This window comes from Diachasma alloeum, unplaced genomic scaffold (genome assembly GCF_001412515.2).
Source record: "Diachasma alloeum isolate Michigan unplaced genomic scaffold, Dall2.0 Dall_scaffold_00359, whole genome shotgun sequence".
Lineage (NCBI taxonomy): Eukaryota > Metazoa > Arthropoda > Insecta > Hymenoptera > Braconidae > Diachasma > Diachasma alloeum.
This window is the reverse complement of record NW_021680498.1, coordinates 992,294-1,015,750: the sequence shown is the minus strand read 5'-3', so window position 1 is coordinate 1,015,750 and position 23,457 is coordinate 992,294. Positions and strand designations below refer to the sequence as shown.

The 23,457-nt window shown below is 37.9% G+C and overlaps 1 protein-coding gene across 6 annotated transcripts in view; it reads right to left on the bottom strand.

The window, feature by feature from the left end:
* The window catches only part of LOC107041239 (segmentation protein cap'n'collar), a 97,461-nt gene that overhangs the window by 44,839 nt on the left and 29,165 nt on the right, over nt 1–23,457 (bottom strand). For all 6 annotated transcript variants that reach the window (XM_015261688.1, XM_015261689.1, XM_015261690.1 and 3 more), the window contains exons 3-5: nt 21,329–21,404; nt 1,465–1,769; nt 539–718 (exon numbers count right to left, since the gene is read on the bottom strand). In XM_015261688.1, coding sequence (XP_015117174.1) covers nt 539–718; nt 1,465–1,769; nt 21,329–21,404 — 561 coding nt within the window. The remainder of the gene's footprint in view (nt 1–538; nt 719–1,464; nt 1,770–21,328; nt 21,405–23,457) is intronic.

Here is a 23,457-nt window from a genome sequence, read left to right as displayed (position 1 = left end):
CATGAGTAGATGAATTTTAAAACAGGAAAGATCATCGATTCATCCATGACAGTGTTCTTAATTTCAGCATAAGAATGTCGAAATCTACGAACCATTTCATAATTTTGTAATTCACGCACAATTATGCAAGCTTTCATTTTTTAAGTGCCAGATTTTATGACAAGACTTCCGAAATTCAAACTTTCATACTTTTTCCCTTCCTGTGAATCAATGAAAGACGTTGTTCAAAGAACGGATTGTTTCCAGTCAAAATCCTATAGTAAAGGTTACGAGAATTTAACTTTCAAGCTTGAGGTACCGTCGCATGAAGATCGAATGATGTTTTGGGATTGGGTAGGATTTCTCCTTAATATTTCTTGAATGTCTTCTAGATTTCATGCTTTCCTGTAACCTTATGTTACATTTCATAATTCTCAGCGTTACTACCGAAGGTGTTAGGTCCAAATGATCACGTTGGTGTCTTTTTTCGTGTTAACCAACGGTATTGGCCAAAGGTTGGCTACTCTACTTTATACTAAAGATAGATATTTTGACGTACCTGTAAGGACCGGTGAGAATGATGGGGATGATGGAACTGCGGTGTGTGAATCATGTCGTCTTCGGGATCGTCACTGCTTGATGAATTGAGATCGTTGCCTGATTCACTACCTCCAGGGAGATCAGGGGAATTCGATTTTGCGCAGTCTAACTTCTTCTTCTTCTCTTCTTGCTTTATTTCCTGAATTTCACAATATCAAACTATTATTTTCAACTTCTACACTATTACAACTTCAAAAGCACTCATTGAGTTTTGAAATTTCTTGGAAGATATTGTTTTAATTTTTTTTTTGAGCAACAAATGATAGATTTCATATTTCTTAATGTCAGTTGAATCCAAAAATCGAACATAATTCACAAAAGAAAATATTAATTGTCAATTGCTGACATTTTTTTGGTTTATTGGAAAATTTGATCAATTGACACAGTTGATCTTCATTAAATCAAGTGAAATTCATCGGTTTTTATAGTAGAAAAGATAAAATCTTCAGAAAGATACTGCGGGGAAATCCCAGTAGAACATTATGCAGAAGGAATTGTTAAAGAAAATTATAGGAATTTAGCTCTGGTTGAGCCTCATTAAAGCCTACAATTTAATTTCACACATTGACTTTTGAAATTGTTTGAGAATTACATGTATTATGTTTTTATTTAAGGAAACTAATGATAGATTTCGTACCGTTCAATTTCAGTTGCATATAAAAATCGAAAATGATTGATCAAAACAAAATCAATCGTCATTTCTGCATTTTTTCATGTTCTTCGAACATTCTATCAATTAAGACTTAAATTTGATGAAATTAAGTGAAATTCATTGCTTTTTGTTGTAAAAAAATTCACGAGTCTTTGAAAAAGTCATGTTATTGCGGAGAAATCCTAGTAAAACTCATGCAGAAGGAATTATTAAAGGAAATTATAGTAATTTACCTCTGGCTGCACCTCATTGAGACCCACAAGCTGCAGCGCCTCCTCGAGATTGAATCCGTCGGGCAGACCCAGCGAGTCGTTGCTGAGCAGGCCCTCAACCCCGTCACCACCGAGCAAACTATCACTCAGCAGTTCCGATGCAAAATCATCTTCAAGTCCTAAACTATCGTTCAATCCGAGGGAATCATCTGTCAGGCCGATCGGTGAGTCGTCGAGATTCAGTGACGGGGCGCCCAGAAACTGATCGGCACTCTCTCCAGTACTGTTACCACAACCACTCGGACTGCCCGTTGGGATGTATTCCCCTGAAATTTTTTAACAATCCTTCACCAACACATTTTCACAATTGATAATCATCAATTATATTTTCTTTCTCAATTCGTTAATTCCCAGGATATGAAACTGCAGATGTCGATCAATCACTTCTTTCACGGAATCTTTCACAAAAAGAAATGAGAACTCTTGTGATTTTAATACAAGAACAAGACTGAAACAATTTAGCGACAAAGAAATAACAAAATAGGTCTTCAAACGAAACTGTTCTTGACTGAAAAAAATTTTCTATCAATTTATAAAACTTCGGTTGTCTATCACTTGTTCAACAGAATCTTTCACAAAAAATGAGACATCTTGAATAGATTTTAATACAAGAACCCTTTTTTTGCTTAACAAAATGACAGAATAAAAATTGTAAAAAAATTTACGACAAAAAAATTCCAAAACAATTTTTCGAAAGAAATTATTCTTAACTCAGAAGACTTCATCAATTCATGAAGCTGCAGATGTCTGTCATTTTAACAGAATCTTTCACAAAAAATGAGAAATATTGAATAGATTTTAACACAAGAAGAATTCTTTTGCAATAGAAATTGTGGAAAAAAATGACGATAAAAAAACTCCAACAAGTCTTCAAAAGAAATTATTCTTGACTCAAAAATAATTGCAATCAATTTATGAAGTTGCGGATGTCTATCACTTTGACAGCATCTTTCACAAAGAAATGAGAAATCTTCAATGGACTTTAACACATGAACAATTTTTTTCTTGATAAAAAATGGAATAGAAAGTGTCAAAAAAATCCCAAACCAAGTCTTCAAAAGAAATTGTTCTCGCCTCATAAATATTTTCAATTGATTTAATAGTATTTCTCCTCCATGTTACGCTTTCCTAACGGAATCTTCACCTCACAAAGTCGCACATAACCCGGAACTCCGTTAATTCCCAAACAAAACTCCACATTCACTTATTAATTCTTCATTTTTCCCACAGTCTCCTTAATTATCCTCCCCCAACTGATAATCCACACAAGAACCTATCCAACACGGAATCAATTCGGTCCACGACGCCGAAAATTCCTATTAAAAACTCGAAACGATGATGAAAAAAAAACCGAAAAAATGCATTTCACTGTGACTCAACGGAAACGGGTATCGGCGCCGTTGCACGGCACTTGAAAACTGACGAGTCTTTGGAGCAGGTAAATTTTTCGGGGAGGCTGCACGGGGGAAAAAAGAGAGAACGCGACTAATTGAGGGACAAAGGAGGGAGAGGGGGATGTCTAGGATCCACCTGCTGGCTATAGTGAACCCAAAGGTCCACGCCCTCTGACCAATCCAGAGAGAATCTTCTCCCTACCTATGAGCTATCCTCTTTCTCTTCTCCGTGGGATGAGCGGATTGCGGTCCAAAATAGAAATTTTTTGGGCTCCGTGGTATCAGAATAATTATTTCGTTATTCAAACATTTTAATTTCAGGTTGTTTTGAGGGTTAGAGTTGACAGGGGATTTGGTAATTCACTTCCATTCAATTCTTAATATTTATTATTATAAATGATAATGAATTAATTATTAATATAGATGATATAATGAATATAATGAATTCTAATCAATAAAAATAGGTTCTTGTTTTTGGGAATTAGTTACTGATTTTGAGAAACTCATGGTTCTAATATGCATTTTCCGCAGGATAAGAATAACTCTATTTAATAATTTGGAAAGGAAAATATAGAATTAAGTTACAAAAAATAATTTTTTCGGGGTGAAAAGGGCTCTTAGAATGAGAACAGGAGATTTTTTTAATTAAGGAGATTTTTTGCCTAAAGTGAGTGCATTTGGAAGGAATAAAGTTGAGAATTAATTGAACATTAATTGAGTCAAGACGTCGGGTGACACACTTTGAAGAATGAAGGATTCATGAATTACATTGAGATGGAATAATATTAGACTTCAAGGACGTTTCAAAAGAAACTTGAAACATGAGCGGATTGAATTTAAAACAGGCAAAATCATCAATTCAAGAACGAGAATATTATTATTTTGAAAAGTCAAATGTTGCGAATTCAAAAACCATTAATATTTTCTTAAAATAACTACAACTTAAACAAAATCCCTAAGAATCACAAACTTTTAGTTATTGTTTGTAATTTTCTTTGACGACGCAATAACAATCGAATTTTTAAATTAAGAACAATTATTTTCCTAAACTAAAAAAAATTGTGTCAAATTAATTGAGTCAAAATATCCAAAGATACATTTCCAATAAAACAAAGGGGTTATTAATTTCCTTTGAGATAGAATTATAAATACCAGAGATATTTTAAAAAACTTGGAAAAATAAGTAGATGAATTTGGAAACAAGAAAAATTATCAATTTAAGAACGAGAATTTTCTAAATTTGAAAGCTCAAATGTCCTTCATGAACCAAGATTTCCTCAAAATAACAACAACTAAGTATTCATTTAACTACAATCATGCTAGATTCAAATAAAAATCCCTGAGAATTAGAAACCTTTTGTCCTCTTCTGTAATTGCTCCCAATTTGTTTCCAGTTATGTTAACATGCTCTATCGTTAATTAGGCTGTTGTACCTGAAATTAGCCTTGTCATCCACCTCCCCCCCCCTAATCCACCTTTATTAACTACTTCCGTTTGTTTCGATAAGGTTTATACAACAATTTATACTCTTTACCTAAATTATTTCGTATTGTAGTTTTTATTAGATGAATAAGAGTTGGAAAATTGACGCGAATCGGAAAAACCGCTGAATAACTATGAAAGCCATTGAATAACTACGAATTAATACGTTTAGAATGGAATGCCTTCGACGATGTTTCATTGATAGAACGAGTCGAGGCAAAATGGGCCCCTCGTACTGTTTAAAATCTCAATAACTCATAGAATTTCTGATTAATCGGCTATTCTTTTTTCTTTGGAAAGTGTAATTCTCTTCCTTTCTGATGAGTCCAACCTGAACTCAATTGACTGTTTTGTTTCTGAGTTATGAACATTGAGAGAAAAGTAAAGTGTCCATTTTGCCCACCCCCTCCCTAAAATTCTTGACCAAGTTCCTCAAATTACAATAAATTCGCTCTTAATTTTTGCTCCTCGCTTCCCTCCCAGTGGCCGAAGCCATTTCCAACCGAATAAAAGACTTTCCCCTCACACCAGAAGCCTTGTTATTAAAGATAATAATCGCATAAAATAATATTTCCCCGGAGAACCGGCGCGTTGAAGCGTTTTTGGTTCAGGTAGGGTCTCCACCTGCACCAGAGTGAGAGAAACAACAAAATCCTAAGAAGAAGAGATAGGGGCCAGAAGGTAAAGGCTTTTCGTTATGCGGCTGACTTTGACTGCGGCACGAAGCCGAGAGAGAGAGAAAAAGAGAGAAGGAGGAAGGTCGCACCTTTTTGGATGCCTATTACATTAACGAGTGGTAGCAGCCATTGTCTGGCCCAAATGCGCGTCCGACCGCACGATAATGGCTGTCTGTAAATTGGAGAGGCATGGTACCACCCTCCTCTCTGGGTCTTCCAGTCAAAAATCGAAGGATGAAGCCATTTCAAGTTGTGGACGGCTTTGAAAAGGTGTAAAAAGTTCTTTGGGGCCCATTTTTTCAAGACTTTTTACATTTTTCTTTCGGCTTGTCATCAATTTGATGGGAATTCCCTTATAACTCATTATTTTTTACCCTTGTGACCCTTTAGAGCGAGCAACGATTTTTATCCGAACGATCTGCTAAAACTTTTCAAAAGATTTCTTAGTTTTCAGGACAAAGTGACATTTAAAGAAAGTCAAGTTCTTAAATTAAAGGAATAATATTCAGGATTGATTGAAAATGAACAAACAAGATAGTTATAAATTTTAAAAAAGGAAAAATGATCTTAGTTCCCCAAATGTAAATAATTTGACTCCACAAATGAAGAGTTCTTCAAAATAATCTAATGAATGGATTAATTTGTCTACAACTATTCTCCTTCGTTTAATGTTTAAAGAAAATCTCCTCAGAATAAGTAGAAACTTTCCATAAGATGTGAGCTTTATAATCTTTCTCTAGCCTAATCTAAAAAGTCAATGAAAAGGATCTCCAAACCTCCAGAGAAAAGCCCCTTTTCCAAAATTTGCAGTATCATGAAATGGAAATTGGCCTCCTAATACACGAATCTCTTTCAATTCCACGGTTCCTATTCAAAATCCTCCTCACCATTTTTTTTTTTTCACCTAGTCCCTTGCACCGATGCCCGACAGATCATTTCTCATATTTCGTCTTGTACCTATAACGATTGATAATAATTCCTGCATTACTAGACACTTTTCGCTCGGTTCACCTCTCCTTTTCTGAACAGTTGGAGACCTACGTGAAATGCATCTGTGTAGCCGTCAGCATACATTGTCCTACGCCAGGTGACAAATATATCCTGATTCTACGGATTTTCATGATGTCTTATTCACATTCGGAGAATTCACACGGGGTGGGGTATGAAGTCATGTTCGCTGACCATTGACACACGTCGTTAGGCTTCTGGTTGATGGTTCGTAGCCGTCGGGGGCTGGAGTCCGTCTACGATTGACCAGATTACTCCATCGGACCCACCCCATCAACAATCAGCCATTACCCTGACTAAAGCTAGTCAAGAATGTCACATCCTTGCTTCGCAAAGCTAACAAGACTTCATCTAATTGGTCATTCAGACTTCCTAAGGTTTTATCTCTTGGAAAGATTAAGCTGATACGTAATAAGTAAAAGGAACTCCGCACAAAACATCATCTAAGCGCACTAGTTCATCCAGAAGTCCTAAACCGCATATTAAGCAGTCCTTTAGGCTTTTGAAGGACTGAACTTAAATTAAGAAACGGTTTCAAAATGAGAATATTCGAAGAAAATCAAGTTCAGGATTCATTGAGCACTAACAAAGAAGATAGAATTATAAATTTCAAAGGAACATCAATGCAAGATCAAGAATGTTCTTGATTTGAAAACCTAAATGTACTAAATCTAAAAACTAAGATTTCCTCATTCTAACCGAAAGGATGGGCTAATTCACCTACAATTATTCTTCTTCGCCTGATTTTTTAGGAAAACCTTCTTAGAGTAAGCAGAAATTTACGTAAGATGTCTACTTCATTATCTTTTTTCAATCTAATCAATCAAAAACTCCCCTATGAAGAACGTCACATCTTTACTTCGCAGGGCTAACAAGACCTGATCTACTCTTTCCTCAAGATTTCCTAAGGCTACATACCTTAAACAGATTAATCCAATGCGTAATAATCCAAGGGAACCCCTCACAAAACACCATCCAACCCCACAAGTTCATCCAGAAGTCCCAAGCCCCCACATCAAGCAGTCCTTCCGACTGTTCCTTCACCAACAATCACCTTCACTGATACCAAAACCACTTCTTTGTCCAAGAAATCAACTTAAAAAAATCACACTAACTCCTTTGTACTCCAGATCACCACCAACAAAGGAGGTAAAATCCTCGGAAAAAGAGACAACAGCGAAAATCTTTCAACAAGAGACCCTCAGATGATGTCTTTGATGAAAGGTACGCATGAAGACAACTGATAGACTATCTTGGTATTGGCGTATGGTACATGGGCCAGCCGTATTGTGAACGAGGGGGATGCGCGGTGCTATATCGCTGGTTAAAAAACCAACCAATCCCGTTGTTGCTGGCTCTTATTCCAATATGGCTGCCAGACAATGCGCACCAGAAGATTGGAAGTGAGAGGGGGAAAGGTCTACCCGTAATATCCATTCTCCAGGGTTCCCCACTGTGCAGAGAGCGTATATGCATCGTTGCCATGCCCCCCCTACAACACCAATTCTTTTCATGAATCATATATCATAGGAGGTTCTACTTTCGACGAGAGATCGTACGATATTGTTGGTAATTATTTGGTTTTTAGAAAGGCTGTTTATCGGAAAATTCGCTATTCGGACTTTACGAGGTTTTCTATTTTTAGACGGAGTATGTGGACTAAAAGCTTGGAGATACTGTCAACGAATGTGTAATGGGCAGGTTCGAGATTTTATCTAAATCCAGTCAAATGAATGATTTTTATTGATACCTTTTATTCTCACGTCGTCACTATCAGTTCGATTACTTGTTACAGAATCTGATCGGGAGAATTGTGAGAGGTCCGGTGCTTTCGGTGGTGTATGAGAAACTGGGAAATATATTTCCGGTTAATTTAACTGTTATTCAACGGGAAACGGAAATTTTTCATCGTTTTTTCATTGTTTTGGCTGGTTTGTTCATCTCATTATGTTTATGTCTGGATTTCAAGAGATGTTTCCCTTCAGGTTCTCTCGAAATGGCTTCCCATCTGGTGGGTTTTAATGAACCTGTTTCTTGGCACAACCTTCGCGCAGACATCATCAGAATAATAATGGAACTTTGATTGCGACAATGGCGTCATTGATAGGAATAATTATATGTTACCGCCTGTGGCATCCTGTGAGGGCTCGGGTATCAAAATCACTGGCCGCGGACCATCGAAGAGCCGTCACTGTCCTTCGGGCGTCCATTGTTCTCAGGGCTCGGTGGGTCTTTGTCTCACGCGGTGTTTCGTTCATGTCTTTTTGCGTCTTTAAATTATTCCATAATTCGTTTTTGCGGGGATAATTTGGATTATTCTTGGCTTAAATTTCGTAATTTGTCTAGTTGATATGCTTTGTGAACCACAAATTATAAATGATTTCATTGGACGTATTTAGAGGTTGTAGTTGGTTATGGCGCCGCATTGCGGTGGCGTCCCTGAACTTGAGTTGTCATAACCTCCCGACAGTTGATGATCAACGCATAGATGAGAAAAAACAAACTCATATCAATCAACTGATTTCTTCAGCGGGATATATCATCTCTTGAGGGCGAATACACAAATTTCACTAGGAAGTGGAAATTTTGTGGCTTCAGAAATAATTTTTTAGATGTCAATAGATGAGGAAATGACTCAAAATTGTAAAGGCTTTGTTATTAAATGAATGCAGAAGACATAGCAAGAAAAATCTCTGGAAATTCCTGAAATATGACCATCTCTTGCTCTCAATCGGAAAGGGATTGAAGACAAGAATTGTCATCTCCTTATTGTTTCAAAAATATCCTCTTCTTCCAAAAAATAAACAAATTCATGCTATTTTCTTAGCTTGTGAAATTGCGTCTGTCGTTTCAACATGTTTCATTCTTTTTGCATGAGTAATGATCCCAAAACATCATCCCATCCCACCAAAAACTTATATCCTGATTTATTAACCGATAACTGCAAATCACCCTGATGCCCCACTGTCTACATCCACCAAATGTACACAAGATCTAAACTTACATAAAAGTACAGTCGTGTGATCCTGCAACCGGAAAGGGTCCACCGGAATAGACTACAAGATAAATAATAGTGCCTGCGTGAATTTGTACTTTTTCCCGCGAAACGGATACATTGCGACGGGACCTGGAACTTGGTTGGAGAGCTCTTACTATTCGTCTTCTTTTATTTATCCTCGGCTTTTTTCATCAAACTTCCCTTTCATTATTTTTTACAAACTGAATATCTGTCAAGAGGATTCAGTCGCACGTGACGCCAGTCCATCTTCCGGGTTTTCGCGGGTATTGAATAGGAGACTGAGAGGTGAAACAGACTGTGCAGATAGACTGGAGGGGAGTGTGTTCCTTTCGCCTCTTTAGGAGAGTTTGTTAGGATAAGCTGTAATGGACGAGTGATTATGAGACTGCACTGAGAACACTAGTGCCTTGAAGACATGAGTGCTGTAAGACATTACAAGTCACCAATTTGAAGACTTCTTCTGAATATAGAAGGTAGAAGGCATGTCCTTAAATAACAGAACTGAAATCCCGTCTCAAATTACAATCCTTTCAACATCAAGACATCCTGAAATTCCACCAGAAATATCGCTTGTAATGATGCACTACAAAGGCGTAAACAAATCCTTTCCAAAAAGATCTAAATCACGATGCATGATGCAGCTTCCTTCCAACAGGTGTAATACAGTGGCGAATTGGCCGATGACGATGAAATATCCCAAGAGCCATTTCGTAATAGATACCTTGCCCTTGAAAACCCAACCAGTTGGCTCATGCTGGGTATTGCAAGTTGTCATGATTCCGCGCAAGCTCTTTCAGGATCAGTGTGTCATGCTGGACCCGTCCCCCCACCGTCTCGGGTGTTAATGTTAACCCGATTTCCGATGACACAGTGTCAAGTATCAGGTTTCTGGCGCCACTCAATTCACATTTACCAAAAAGACGGGGACCGGGGAGAAACGGTTGGAGGAGCAGAATGAATTTTTGGTTGTTCTCAACGAAGTCTTCGATGATAGTGGGAATGGATTAAGTGCCTCTGCTTCTGGAAGTGAATCGTTACCTGTGAAGGATTTTACTGGGGAAAATGGCGTCGACAAAAAGCGGTTTGACGCAATAATGACAGGTTGGAGGTTGACTGGATGGGCTGAAGGTGCTTGAAATGACAGGGCTGACCTCAGTCCGATACATATCTATCCTAAATCAACAAGATCCACCGACCCTGGTCAGCTTGTTGACGCCTCAGCACTCTTCTCCCACCCTCATTGGGGTCTTTTATTGTTCATGTGTTTAGTTTCGCATTCCGAATAGTGGGAACTTGAAAAATTGGTCAATTTGAGGTTTTCGGTGGTTTCGGTAGATAACGAGAGAATTTTTTTTCTCATATGTTGCTCCAACGACGAGGATGTGAAGACTAGGAATATTCTGCGTTGGAAAATCTTGTTGGATTCATGTGTAAACAACGCAGAAATAATCGGAAGAGAATATAAAAGTCGAATTCGCGATCGTAAAATTGTTTTTTACTTCAATTGGATGTTTGGAATAAATATCTTCGATCATATTTTGTTACTCCAGGTCTATAGAATACATATAATGCTATGGAATTCTTTCGTATGTTTATTCATTCATTTATTTATTGCGAGAGAGTGATGGAGCGGATTTAGGGGTTGTTTGGCTACTACGCCACCTTGCGGTGGCTTCTCTGTACCAGATCTGAAGACGATTTCATGAGGATGCGATAGAAATACTAGTTCAAATGATAATCCAATTAAAGCCGTTATTTATTTCTTCAGTGATCTTCAACTGAATTTGTCATTACGAAAAATAACATGAACTTCTATCTAAAAATCTACCAAAAGCCGACCAACTCCCCCGAAATTTACTGGCATCCATTCAATTCGTCTCTGACTTAATTTTCCGACTCAATATACCACTATAATAATTCAAGAGCATTATACCTTCAACTTAACCGTTCATCCTGACGTTTTAATACCAGTATTGACTTCTCACCATCAACAAATAATGCAACTCCCCATGACGATTAAATCCAGATGCACATTAATTTAATTGATACCATCATTAATCTCCTGTATATCCAACGGTACATTAGCTCTCTTCATGCACGACATTTCTAATGCACGAGCATATACTGTGCAATCTCTCATGGAACATCCGCGGATTGAAACATTACAGTAAACCTCGCATTATGAGAAGCCACAAAATGGCCGAAATTAAGACGTGAGCGTAGCTTTGTCGGTTTATCATGTAGGAATGGAGAATTAATCGCCTACCCTTTCCCCTCATCTTTTTATTCTTCTTCGAATTTCTTGACGTCCGGACATTGTTCAATACTGGTCCCGGTCTTTCTCACCCGACGATTCGAATCTTTGCCTATTCGGGATTCACTGTGAAGAAAGGTGAACAACGACTTTTGCAGTGTCATTCCTGGTCAACTTCAAAGTCGGTTCTGCTTGTTCTGTTGGCCCTCCGTCTCAATTTATAATATATGGTCCTGTACGAGGTATTTATTGAAACGTTTTAATCTCAACATCTTACAACACAACATAGCATAACAGATTTTTTTTCGTAATGTGTATTTGGAAGGCAGCCTTGATCCCTCAAATGGTTTCTATTCCGGGATAGATTTTTTGAAGGGATTTTAGAGAATTTGAAATCAATTCGATATTCCAGCAATTGTGTTTTGAGATTTTTTTCCGGTGAATTAATGAATAGATAACGTGAAAATAAAATAGTATTGCATTTTGAGAAATCATTTGAACTGCTATTTATATTTGATCCTCATGAAATCGTTTCCGGGTCTCAGGGGGTGGTGCAGAGACGCCACCGCGAGGTGGCGCAGCAGCCAAACACAACCTCAATTAGAAATTTTTTGGAATTTCATGGAAAATATGGTAGTGATTCTCGTGGGAGGGACATTGAATCCGATTTTGGGGAAAATGGTTATAAAATTTTATNTAAAAATCTACCAAAAGCCGACCAACTCCCCCGAAATTTACTGGCATCCATTCAATTCGTCTCTGACTTAATTTTCCGACTCAATATACCACTATAATAATTCAAGAGCATTATACCTTCAACTTAACCGTTCATCCTGACGTTTTAATACCAGTATTGACTTCTCACCATCAACAAATAATGCAACTCCCCATGACGATTAAATCCAGATGCACATTAATTTAATTGATACCATCATTAATCTCCTGTATATCCAACGGTACATTAGCTCTCTTCATGCACGACATTTCTAATGCACGAGCATATACTGTGCAATCTCTCATGGAACATCCGCGGATTGAAACATTACAGTAAACCTCGCATTATGAGAAGCCACAAAATGGCCGAAATTAAGACGTGAGCGTAGCTTTGTCGGTTTATCATGTAGGAATGGAGAATTAATCGCCTACCCTTTCCCCTCATCTTTTTATTCTTCTTCGAATTTCTTGACGTCCGGACATTGTTCAATACTGGTCCCGGTCTTTCTCACCCGACGATTCGAATCTTTGCCTATTCGGGATTCACTGTGAAGAAAGGTGAACAACGACTTTTGCAGTGTCATTCCTGGTCAACTTCAAAGTCGGTTCTGCTTGTTCTGTTGGCCCTCCGTCTCAATTTATAATATATGGTCCTGTACGAGGTATTTATTGAAACGTTTTAATCTCAACATCTTACAACACAACATAGCATAACAGATTTTTTTTCGTAATGTGTATTTGGAAGGCAGCCTTGATCCCTCAAATGGTTTCTATTCCGGGATAGATTTTTTGAAGGGATTTTAGAGAATTTGAAATCAATTCGATATTCCAGCAATTGTGTTTTGAGATTTTTTTCCGGTGAATTAATGAATAGATAACGTGAAAATAAAATAGTATTGCATTTTGAGAAATCATTTGAACTGCTATTTATATTTGATCCTCATGAAATCGTTTCCGGGTCTCAGGGGGTGGTGCAGAGACGCCACCGCGAGGTGGCGCAGCAGCCAAACACAACCTCAATTAGAAATTTTTTGGAATTTCATGGAAAATATGGTAGTGATTCTCGTGGGAGGGACATTGAATCCGATTTTGGGGAAAATGGTTATAAAATTTTATGTTTTAGGTAGAATTCAAGGAAATTCATGAGTTTTCAGTGGCAGTGAGACGGAAATTACGCAACTTGATTGAATTTTCAACGGAACACGAATATTCAGAGACAATATGAAAAAAAAAATCAAGTATTTCATCGATTTTCAGATCATTTCAGTGGAAATTGCACATGATAAAAATTTTCGGAATTTGCCACGGAAAATTCAGACGAATAAAATTCTGTTTTCAACATTTCTGATGAATTTGGAAAAAATGTTGAACATTGCGAATTCGTCGGGCCTACCCCGTCTACTTCAACTTCCGCTCACGTCCGCCTCGTAAAATTGAAAAACAAATAAACAAGAAAAACATGAACTTTATTTTCCCCGATACATCCAAGTGATCCTAGGGGGATAGCTTCCGGGATAGGAAGCTACAACCCCGTAAAGCGGTTTTTCCTCCTTCTAAAAAAACCCAGCGGAATCGTTCCCGGGGGCCGTCAGTGGTGTCTCGGCTCACCGTTGGCGTGCAACGAGCCACGATATGAGTAATGGTGCGTGCTCGCGTTTTACCCCAAGAGGGGTTGATCCAGCAAGTCATCCTCGCCCAAAGTATTCGCGGCAGCACCGAAAACTCGTCGTTGTACACCAGGAGGGCAGCTGCCCCGCGCGCCTTTTCTAACCAACGGGAAAAACTATAAAACCCCGTGGGGCTTCTCTACGTTGAATTCTAACATGGCGGAACATACGCACAAGTCTTGTCCTCCAAATATTGATTCCCTCGAGGGATCCACCGAGAATTTTGGGGCCGCCCTGCGGGAGATGAATTCCCGGCTTTTTATACGTCCGTTGAATACTAAGTTTTGGATGTTGAAAAAAAGTAAAACGGAGGTTCGAATGCTCGGAGGAGAGCCTTGGGAACAAAATTAAAAGGAGTGCCACGTTATTAATGGAACGGGAAAATTGTCGAATAGGAATTTTATTATGAAGAATCTGAATTTCCCACAGGAAGTAAAATGAGAAAATTGTCTTCGGGTTTTCGGAAACAATGGGATTGGAAGGTGACCCGTTTTGCCCCAGTTCCCAAACATTACAATAAATTAATTAATTCTTTAAAAATTTTATAAACATTTTTTTTTCTTTCTAATTATTTAATTTATCATAATTATCAAATTATGAAAAATTTATATCGAATTGAAAAAAATCGGAATTATATTTCTCGATATTGAACCATTAGAAAACAATTTAAAAATCAGAAAAAAATTATAAAGTTTACGTTTGGAGGAAGATCGCTGAAGCAATAAAAAAATTGGATTTCCGAAAGTTCAAACAATTTAAATTATTTATTTATAAACAGCGAGTGTTTAAAAAAATAATAATTCTGCGCAAAATGTAATTTGATTGACGCTGAATATTCATGATTTGAAAAAAAATTTATAACGCAATTTAATTGACAAATTTGATGATTGAAAATGGTTGAATCTATTGAAGGGTCTATACCAAACTGTAAACGATGCTTGCATATCCTTAATGGAGATTTCAATGAAACATTCAAAGTCTAAATTTCGAAGAAAGCCAGAACTTGATGATTTCTATGGGATTTTTTATTCGTTTTCATCACCTCGGTTACCACACACATCAGAATTACATCCACCAATTTTTTCGTCATACTCTCACCTCAGTTCTGATCCACTCGGGCATTCCATTATTACCGGGGGTCTAACCGTGACAAATCGTAACATCGGACGGAAATTAAAAAGCCTCGTCGAAATAAATTGCATTCGATTGCCCGAATCGCCGCCTCGATCGTTTCCATTGGCATCTCCGGCACTTCCTAATGCCAATTGTCGTAGGAAAAGCCCATTGTTCTGGGAACTTTCCCGCGGGGAAAATACTAGGTCATTCTGGTCTCGTGAATGTCAAAATTAATATTATTCTCCCCTCTTTCCCATCCAAGTACATCTCCAACTATTTTTTCTTGGTTCAACTATATTTTTTGAAAGCGCGAAGTTTAATCGTCAATCATTTTTTTAAATTTTATTTCTTCAGTTTATTTTATTCGGCTTCATTTATTTACTTAATTCATTTTATTTGAAGAAAATACGGAATTAATTTGTTTTGTAGAAATTTTTGTAGAGAATTCCTTCAATTTTTTCCGAATCCGTAAAAATAAATTTTATAATTTTTTTTTCTGAAATTTCGTAATTCACTTCGCAATAGGCAAAAATCCAGGGAAAATTTTTTGTTATTAACAAAAAAATGCTATTGCAAAAATCTGAATCTATTGATCTATTGCATGATTTTCAGAAGAAATTGACACAAAAACCCCAAGAGAACTGTGAATCAAATTATTTCAAACAATAAATTTCTTATCCTCTAATTACCCCTCCGACCTCGTAATAAATTTATCCACATTCATTTGGAACCAGCAGTCCCCGAATTCCCCAAAAAAACAACGAAATAGACCAAACAACTGCGCGTACACATGGCGCGCCTTCCCCCATGTATTTTTTATTCCAAACGATTCCCATTCTCTTGCGGTTGTGTGGATGATCCAGGGACACACCCGAAACGCAATACAAATAATCTCCGGTCGCGCACGTGGCAGATGTTTGTAGTTGAAAGTGACGCATGCGTCCCTGGATATCCATTGAAGGCCCCGCCCGTCTCTATATCCCGTCAAGACTGGGGCAATTCACCAGCCAATCGTGTGAGCAACCGTGGGGACGCGGTAGGGCATGCGCCACCACGTAATGCTCCAGGGGGGCACCTGAAACTCGATGCAATCCAGGGATAGCCAAATTTTTAATATTTTATTACGATTAATATTGTAGGCCTTAATTAGACAACAACACTCTTGAAATTTTTTGAGTACCTAAAGTAGTTCGTCGGACGGGCTACCCTGTACTTTTGGATATTTTCAGTTTTCAAATTTTTCAACTAAACTGCACGGAAAAAATTTGAAAAAATTCATACCCAGTCAGTACTATCTAAATTAAATTTCGCAAAATACTGACATTTTTTCAAACATCTTCCTCATGAATAAATAATAAAACTTGTTTGCAAAACGGTGGATTATTTTTTATGAAGTGTCAGAAAAATTCTTGATTTTTTCATGTCCAATGAAGAAAAATTCAGATTTAAATCATTGATTACAATGGAAATGTTGATTTTCACATGAGACCCTGGGTTAAATCCTGATTTTTAAACATTTCTTCTTTGAAAAACCAAAACGATAATTAAATTGAAAAAAAATTAGAATTCCAAATCTCATCGAGTTTTCTGCATTTTTTTAGCAATTTTCAATAATTTTTGAATTTACCGTAAGGGTAGAGCTACTTTAATTGGATAACATCACTCTTGAAATTTTTTAAACTATTTTATCAATCAATAATTTGAGTTAGGAAGATTGACGATTAATTGCGCCATCGAAGATCCCCTTTCGAGAAATCTGAATCATTCACTTAGTAGTAAATTTACAGTTTCATATTAACAACTTTTAAATATATCATTATTCGTAAAAAACAGATTATTAGTATTACATTATTTGAAAAATTGAATCAAAGTATTTTACACCTTCAATAATGTAAGGGTCAAATGCTTGTAATATTACAGAAATTTAATATTGATGGGGATCCCTGGTGCAATCCAATCTCGCATGGGAAACGGTAAAAAATGAATTGTTCGATGTAAATTCGACCTTTCATCAGGTATTACATCAAAACAAAAGTGACTAGGTGGTGTTGGCAGGGCAGCAGGACCTTAACATTCTCGGGATGGGTTTCGAAAGTTCTCGTAGATTAATCGAAAGGCTTGACATGATGGGTACGAAGCAGCTAGGCATGTTCATGGGAGGATGAGATAGCCAGGGAATTAAAACGCCCATCACAATGAATAACAAAGAGGTGTAGATGAGGGGAATTGATCCTCCCGTCAAACTCGTAGGAAAAAATTGAATGGAAAAACCGGGGACTTTGTTTAAAAAATGGTACTGAATTTTTAATGGAATTCTATGTGGAGACAAATTATTTTTTAAACTAGTTTTTGAATCTATTTTTTCGTGCGAATTCCGCTGGGGAATTTGCAATTCTATCTTGTTATTTTCTGGATAGATATTTAATTGAAAAAATGAATAAAAAGACCCGATAAACAGCCCTATCAAAGTAATATCAGGAGCGAAGTGGTAAAATGGTTTAAGTCGACTCATTTCCCAGTTGAGTTTTCGAGGAATATTTCGGAATCTACGGGAGATAGCAAAATTTTCTTAATTACATTTGTTGTAGCTCTCAACCGTCTCTACAGAAAAGGTTATAACAAAAATTCAGCTATCTCCCTTAGATTCCGAGATATTCATTGAAAACTGGTCAATAGTCAAAATTGAATTGTACCACTTTAACACTTCGCTACTGCTGTGTCCTTCAACTTTATAATTTCTATTTACAATGGATTAAATCAATTTAAACAATAGTAAGCTGGAGTGTCAATCAGTGCAGCTGTGCAAAAAATTCGATTTTGGCGAAAGTCGACTTTCCCCCGGGAAAAATCCAAGATCTGACACTTTGGCCCCGGGTGAAATTTTTTTTTTATTTCGACCTTTTCCCCAGCTCCTAGGGTTTCATCGGCATCAGAATCGCGAGTAGATGCAGAATCCACCCTCACTTGATGGAAAAAATCGATTTTGGCGAAAGTCGACTTTCCCTCGGCAAAAATCCAAGATCTGACACTTTGGCCCCGGGTGAAAAAATTTTTTTTTATTTCGACCTTTTCCCCAGCTCCTAGGGTTTCATCGGCATCAGAATCGCGAGTAGATGCAGAATCCACCCTCACTTGATGGAAAAAATCGATTTTGGCGAAAGTCGACTTTCCCTTGGCAAAAATCCAAGATCTGACACTTTGGCCCCGGGTGAATTTTTTTTTTTTATTTCGACCTTTTCCCCAGCTCCTAGGGTTTCATTGGCATCAGAATCGCGAGTAGATGCAGAATCCACCCTCACTTGATGGGAAAATTCGATTTTGGCGAAAGTCGACTTTCCCTCGGCAAAAATCCAAGATCTGACACTTTGGCCCCGGGTGAAATTTTTTTTTTATTTCGACCTTTTCCCCAGCTCCTAGGGTTTCATTGGCATCAGAATCGCGAGTAGATGCAGAATCCACCCTCACTTGATGGAAAAAATTGATTTTGGCGAAAGTCGACTTTCCCTCGGCAAAAATCCAAGATCTGACACTTTGGCCCCGGGTGAAAATTTTTTTTTTTATTTCGACCTTTTCCCCAGCTCCTAGGGTTTCATTGGCATCAGAATCGCGAGTAGATGCAGAATCCACCCTCACTTGATGGAAAAAATTGATTTTGGCGAAAGTCGACTTTCCCTCGGCAAAAATCCAAGATCTGACACTTTGGCCCCGGGTGAAAATTTTTTTTTTTATTTCGACCTTTTCCCCAGCTCCTAGGGTTTCATTGGCATCAGAATCGCGAGTAGATGCAGAATCCACCCTCACTTGATGGAAAAAATCGATTTTGGCGAAAGTCGACTTTCCCTCGGCAAAAATCCAAGATCTGACACTTTGGCCCCGGGTGAAATTTTTTTTTTTATTTCGACCTTTTCCCCAGCTCCTAGGGTTTCATTGGCATCAGAATCGCGAGTAGATGCAGAATCCACCCTCACTTAATGGAAAAAATCGATTTTGGCGAAAGTCGACTTTCCCTCGGCAAAAATCCCAGATCTGACACTTTGGCCCCGGGTGAAAATTTTTTTTTTTATTTCGACCTTTTCCCCAGCTCCCAGGATTTTATTGGCATCAGAATCGCGAGTAGATGCAGAATCCACCCTCACTTGGCGGGAAAATTCGATTTTGGCGAAAGTCGATTTTCCCCCGGGAAAAATCCAATATGACCCTTGACCCAGTGAAAATGAAAATTTTCTTTTCGTCTTTTCTGTCGTCCCCGAGAGTTTCATTGGCATCAGGGAGGGTCAATAAATATATTTATAAATATATTTTAAGTTAGGTGATAGATCAGCGCGCGTTCCGTCCAGTTAAAAATTAAGTCAAAAAAACTGGGGAGTTGAAATGGCCTCAAGGTCCCCTTCATGATCATCGCTGAGGGTATGACCGGATGTCAATGATACGCGGTATTGGCCAAGATACCGCAGGCGCGCACAACGCGCCGAATGAAATGAGAAAGGAGACCGATAGCTGATACCGATCTCCCCGAGTATGAGCGCAACGGTGGGTCCAGATCTCCTAGGGCATGTGGACTCAGTGCGGCATTACATTTGACACAGGGTAATGATAAAAGCATTCTCTCGCCAATTCCTCAGCCCTGAGGTATCAGCCAAATGGCGCGTCGACGTATATGCAGGAGTGGGGCGAGGTTAGGGGCAATCGCGGGGACTCATTACGGAGCAATCTCGACGGGGCGATCGATCGAGCTAAGCACTCAGTTGTATTGCTGCTTGATTAATGGATCATCGGGTGGTTTGGCGCAAAAAATAAACCCCCGGAGCTTTACTCTAGTTATTCTCATTTCTGTACTGCGCACTCATGGTCAAATGGATGGAAATTTTGTAGGTTAATTATTTTTTTTAATTACGAAATTGAAGCATACAAATTATTTCCGTTGGGCTTTTCATCGTCCGTATTTCAGGGTAACATTAAAGTTATTTTAACCTGAAAAATCAAGACTTCTTTCAGGCATTAGATGTTGCGGGGACGCCACCGCAAGGTGGCGCCGCCACGAAAGCTAGCGTCTTCAAGAAATCTTGATTCAACTCGTTTGCCTCATCATTTACGACGTTTGAAATATAGTATGAAATAAAACTGTTAGTTATTCATGATAGGCTATCAGATAGGTCAGTTTAATGAACAAAATTATCTGTCAATAATTAAGGAAGTCAAATAGTGAAGTTCAGATTTGAAACTGTCAACGAATGTAATTAATGTTGAATAAGGCAAGAGATCGGACGTGAGATTAATTCAACTAATGCTGAACAAAAGTGTGAATTAGTGCAGTGACGCCACCCCAAGGTGGCGTCCGCGAAAGCTAGCGTCTTCAAGAAATCTTGATTCAACTCGCTTGCTCTCATCATTTACGAAGTTTAGAATTTAGAATAGAATAAAACTGTTATCTAATCACAATAGGCTATTAAATAAAGCAGTTTAATGAGACAAACACAGTGAAGTTGAAATTTGGAAGAAGACGATGCTCATTTCAGTCACTGAGTAAACGACAACTGGAGGTGAACCTCATAAAAACTAAGAGACTCCCAACGAATGTAATTAAAGTTGAATGAGGCAAGAGATGGGACGTGAGAGGCATACCGCCAGCATGAAAGGTAGGCTGGTTCCTGGAGGCCACTCCCCAGTGCACCCTCCACCTCACAACAACGCTATACGTACGACAAAATTGTTAATGCATCGCTCGCGCAAATGCATTCTGCAACGCTCTTCAACCGAGTTAATTGCGCGTTTCGCATCAACTTATTTTCTTGTTTCAAACGTTTAATTACGAGCAATATTCTCCGCGGCGGTGCTATCAAAGTTGAATTGGATATCAAAATATTTTGCTTTGATCTGCTATCTGTTTGGTCTCTCATTTTCATGAGGGACACCCATTGTTCCGCGTGCGTGTAGGCTAATTATCCTGTAGTAATTTATAATATTTCTTACCTTGTAACATTTTTTTTACTGCGCCTTTTCCAGTCTTTGATCGACGCACTTTTATTATTTATTTGGTAAACCGTGGTTGGATGTTCATTTATATAATTGAGGATCATTTTAGTGATCTTTTATTAGTTTAAATAATTTTTCTGAGAAGTCTTGAAAAATGTCAAAATGTGTATTTTTCTCATTTTGTTAAATGTTGATTTATCTGAAGAAAATTAATTCAAAAAAATTCCAAAAGGGATTTTTTGTTGAAAATTTAACTCTTGATATGAAATGGATTTTGATATTAGCTCCTCAAAATAATCAATTCCCGAGGTGAATATGCAATTAATAAAAATTTAAAAACTGAGTGTCATCGAGTACTTCATTGATCTATAGATCATTTGTTCCAGAAATATAGAAGAGTCACAAAACTAAATTTTTTTCATTTCGTTAAATATTGAATTATCACAGTAACAATTCGTGTTATTTTTCAAAATATAAATTTTTCCCTGTGGCCCCCTCCCAAGAGTAAAATATTTCCTCACCTGTTTCCAAGTCAATCGTGTAAGAAAGTCCAGCCCAGGGATCATCCTCCTTCGGCTCCTCCGTCTCCTTATTATCCTGCACAAAAAAAAAATCCCCATAAACACCCTCAGTCCACTAAAAAATCCCCGAAAAAATCGCCGAATCACGAAAAAATGCTGCGAGAGATATCTCCCCGTGTGAAAACCCCATCGAGACATCATAGAGATGTCATAATCAAAGGACCCTCTCACACGTACGCGAGCCAGAAGAAAGGACAGAAGGGATTTCCAATGTACAGCGCTCACATTGAAACGCCATCCAGTGAAATGAGTTTAATGAAAACAGCATTGTAGTCCATCGGCACCATTAATCATAAACGCGGGGCCCTGATAGTGAGCCCCGGCTGACGCCCTTCCTCTCCCGTACTTCTCCACGCCGCATCATCATCCAATACCCCTCCCGTTACCGTAACTCACCCTCGTTTTTTCTCCTTCTCGCTCGCTCTCTCGCTCGCACCGCGATTCCATCATTTATTGTTGCTGTTGAGTGCTGCGTTATTTTCAATTCTGATGCATGACCATCGAAGCGGCGTGGAGGGGGAGGGCAGCAGAATTTATGACTGAATTTTTTCTCAATAAATTCATTAAAAAGTTGATTAAAATTTAGTGTTAATTTAGTGTCAATTTTTTTTGGAAAATTAATTAGTAGTTTTTAATGAATTTTGGGAAATTGTTTCGCAAAATTTTGAGTGAGAACCTAAAAGTGAGGAAAGCTTGTGAAATTGATAAAATATTTTTTTAATTTGGTAATTTTCAAGAATTGTAGATATTAAGAAAATTAATTTTGAATTTTCTTGGAATTTAGGAGATTTCCATTTATTTTGAGAAAATTTTCCTTAAAAATCAAATTAAAATGTCGTAATTATACTGGAATTAGAACTCTTTTGGCTGAATTTTTTGTCACCAAATTTTTTTAAAAAGTGAGTTAAGAATTCGTTTTCTAAATTTCTATTAGAAAACGATTAAATAATTAAGTTTTTAATGAATTTTGACAAATTGATTTTGATAATTTTCGAGAATTCGAGATATTAAAAAAATGAACTCTAAATTTCCTGAGAATGAGTGAAATTTCCATTTATTCAAAGGAATTATACTTGAATTAATCCATATTTTTTAATATTCCAAAAAACCTTTCCCGTTCTTCTATTGATTTTTTTGTTCTAAAATTCATTTACTCATACTCTAAATATCATTCGAAACACCTCCGTAATTTATAATTCTATCTCAATGTTTTGACTCAATTAATATTGAATTAATTCTAAACATTATCCCATAATTTTGATATCTATTTTTAATGCTCAACTTTTCGGGATTCATCCCCTGAATTAAAAAAAAATTAACAACTTTTTTCTCAAATCTCCGAATTTTATCCCTTTTTTAAATTCCAACTTTTTAAATTTCCGGTTTAATCACCAACTTTTTCAATCTCCCCACAAAAAGTTGGAATTGACCCGCCATTTTGAGTATTTCGAAGATATCCCCCTGGCATCATCAACAAGAGAAAGATAGATGGATGAGAGAAGGGGAGAAGGACGGGGGAAGAGCGCGAAAGGCCGTTGAGTGCCGCCCACTCTCGTTGTGTTCGCCTGGCGCGTTTTCAATTTCCAGAACCATTAATACATCCCCAGAATCCCCCCCTGGAATCTCCCCCCCGGTCGTCTTTTCTGCTCCAATCTCCTTCGTGTTACCGGCTACGCTTTGTGGCCCAGCCTCTTCCACTCGCACACGTACATAACACGTTTACGCGTCAGGAACTGGTCCATTGGGAACGCACCCTTCTTTCTATTCCATCGGAGTATACGCGATTGCCCAACATTTATCATCTAATATCGACGAAGCACCTCCCTCTCTCGGTGGATGCTGGATATATGTGTGTGTTTATCGGCTTTGGAGTTGTTCCAAAAAATTGATTTCTTCTGTGGAAGCACGAAATCTCATTTCCAGTACTCGCGTACCGATTTTGGTATCGAAAAATGTTTTTTGATGTAAAATAAGGACCAAATAACTACATTCGATGGTTATCGTTTAGGGACGTTATGACGGTCAGGTACAGGGACGCCACCGCGAGGTGGCGCAGTAGCTGAATTCTT